Source organism: Myotis davidii, unplaced genomic scaffold (genome assembly GCF_000327345.1).
Source record: "Myotis davidii unplaced genomic scaffold, ASM32734v1 scaffold327, whole genome shotgun sequence".
Classification (NCBI taxonomy): domain Eukaryota; kingdom Metazoa; phylum Chordata; class Mammalia; order Chiroptera; family Vespertilionidae; genus Myotis; species Myotis davidii.
In genome coordinates this window covers 4,934,187-4,936,834 of record NW_006298628.1, presented here as the reverse complement: position 1 = coordinate 4,936,834, position 2,648 = coordinate 4,934,187, and the positions used below count along the sequence as shown (strand labels likewise).

Below are 2,648 nucleotides of genomic sequence, written 5' to 3'. Positions count from 1 at the left end.
GCTAACTCAGGGATATCTCCCTCCCCTACTTGTCTTCTCTCCCCGTGTCACCCATAACCTCAAGGCGAGGTCAGTCCTGCAATCACGTGAAGTACTCACGTTTGCAAGGTTTGCAGAAAAAGCCTATTAGCTTTGATCTCCCAGGGAGCAGCGAAGCTTGCCAGTCCCTCCCCAGGAATTCACATGCCTCTGCCATACAGGCTTTCCAAACACGCCACCCCGACTCTTCGGCGCACCCCACCCAGCCCGCTCTCAGCTCCTCCCCGTCCCAGCAAGAGCTTCTGCGAGGCAGAAAGGGGTAAATAAACGCAGTCCGCCCACTTTACCAGTGGACCACAAGTCCCGGCAGCCTTGGCGCTACGCAGGCGCACGGAGCTCAACGTGCCTGCTGCTGGAAAAGTGTGTCACTGGGGCACGAGGCGCTCCCTGGGATCACATGGTACCTGCTCCAGTGCCGCGTGCGGCCCGGGAATCCTGGGTTGCTGGCGCCTGCGCAGAGCCTTCTGTCCCAGGGAAAAAGGCAGGGGCAAAAGGCGGCTGAGATTGGCAGAGTGAAATATTGCTGCCGAGGGAACGTAGCAGGGCACACGTCTCGCTTCTTTGCGCCTGGGTGCCTTGTTTCTCCCCATCACCTACTTACTTCCTGACTGCAGCCTCTCCCCCTCTGGGACTTTTGCACCGGGAGTTCCCGATTCGCTATCCTGCGGCGCTGCGGAGCCTTCGGGCAGTGGCACCGGTGCACTGCGGAGACCCGACCTCCTTGCTACCTGCTTTCTAGCCAGAACTACTGCAGGCTAATTCTCTCGGCCCGCTTCCCCCACACTCGCTCTGCGCTTCCCATGCAAAGCAGACCTCCGTTGCCTCAGCGTCCTCCCCTTCTGCAGGGCTGCAGTCCGGCCACCCCAAGACCTTGCTGCAGGGTGCCTCCGCTCCCTGCCCTGAGTCAGTGCCCAGGGGGAGACAGCGGCAATTGCGACCTCCAGTTTGAGTCAAGGTCCAGTTTGAATGACCGCTCTCAACCGGTGAAGAGATGACGACCCTGGACTCCAACAACAACACAGGTACTGAGATGACTACCATCACCTTTTCTTTGTCACTTCTCACTTCCATGTCCAGAACAAGAGGAACTTTGTAAGGGACTGGGGACTCCCTTCTCACCGGGGATTTACTAGTGTCGTGGGGACCATAGACTAGGATTTCAAGAGGGTTTTTTTTGTTGTTTTGTTTCGTTTTGTTATTTTTTTTATATTTTTTGCCTGGGAATGTGTCCGGAGACGCCCTACCCCCACCCCTCAGAGTCCTAAAGCTCTCATTAGCCTGAAGGATTCCGGGGCCGAAGGAAATGGAGAGGGGGTTACGTGTGGTGAGATGAACAGTTTAGAGGGATTGGGAGCTTTGGAGCAGTGCCCCTGAACGCCCCCATCTTCCCGCCCCCTGTAACTGTGACATGCTTGGCCTTCTCGGAAAGAAGGTCCCCTCCTTCGTCTCTTCCTCTTCCCCTAGTTTCCGCAGGCAGGAAGAAACCTAAGCAGCACTGGGTGATCGGGACACCGAGGCAGGAGGGGCCGGGGAATGGGTCAGGTCTCACTGGGGAATCCTCAGCGGCAGGAGGGAGCGGCACTTGAGCAGCTGGGAGAGTGGCGCTGGGCCCCAGGAGGACACCCACAGTGCCCGGGTGGCCCGCAGGGCTCACATGGCTGCGGAGCCGGGCCCACGTGCTGCGTTTGTTTTCATTCAGCAGAAGCCGTGGCCACCACCTCATTGGTCGTTGCCTCCCGGCCCTGTTACATAATGAGCTCCGCCCCCCGGTCGCCCCGGCAACGCGTGTTCCCTTTTCCCCTCCCCTCTGTAGTCCCCGCCCATCTCGCGTTCGCTGCCCAGCCCAGGACCAGGACCCGGACCCGGGGAGGGGCGGGACAGAGGCGGTGCTCCTGCTCTCGATTGACGGGAAGCGGAGAGGGCGGGCCCTCGAGTTCCGGGGTTCCTCGTTGGGGAGCCACGTGCAAGAGGCACACGTGGAGCGGAGACGTGAGGCCTGCTGAGGGCCCGACTCCCGCCCCGCCTCGCCGAGATCTGGGTGAAGCTGGGCTGACTCACCGCACCCGCCTGCCTCCTTTTCCTGTCCGCCTGCCCGGGTTCCCCCTCCTCCCCATCACCAAAGCCGAGTAAGATGGGGCCATCCCTGACCTTGCTTGGCCTCCTGTTTACACTCCTCAAGAGGGACCTCACATGTAGCCACCCTTCTCCTCACTCCTTTCCTCTTTATCCTTTTTTGCACCTACTCACTGCACTGCCTTTAGACTCAGCTTCTCCGTATTCCAAGTTCTTTCTGTTCCCCAAGCATCTCTTTCCTTAGTCCTGCAAACATCATCTTACTCCCCTCCCCACCAGACAAGCAGCAGTTTGCTTCCTAAGGACTTCCCCAAAACAAGGATATTAAGTCTCTCTCATCTTTTTCTTTGCTTTACAGAAAGGAAAACAGAGAAGGGACTTGATTTTCTCTAGATCACAAATCAATTTGGTGGTGATAGATCTGGAACTAGACTCTTTTGAATGTGCCCCCTCACTTCCAGGTTAGAAGGAAGTCTTTTTAGAGAGTCTTAACTCCTCTTTGGGGGATGGGTGAACTAGGTCAGGTTCATTTACCA

General features: G+C 57.6%; 1 protein-coding gene across 1 annotated transcript in view; it reads left to right on the top strand.

Annotated features, from left to right (window-relative positions):
* Positions 1-446: 446 nt before the first annotated feature.
* The window catches only part of NR1D1 (nuclear receptor subfamily 1 group D member 1), a 7,673-nt gene continuing 5,471 nt past the window's right edge, over positions 447-2,648 (top strand). The window contains exon 1 of the mRNA XM_006774329.2: positions 447-1,061. Within this exon, the coding sequence (XP_006774392.1) occupies positions 1,031-1,061 (31 nt within the window). The 5' untranslated portion in view covers positions 447-1,030. The remainder of the gene's footprint in view (positions 1,062-2,648) is intronic.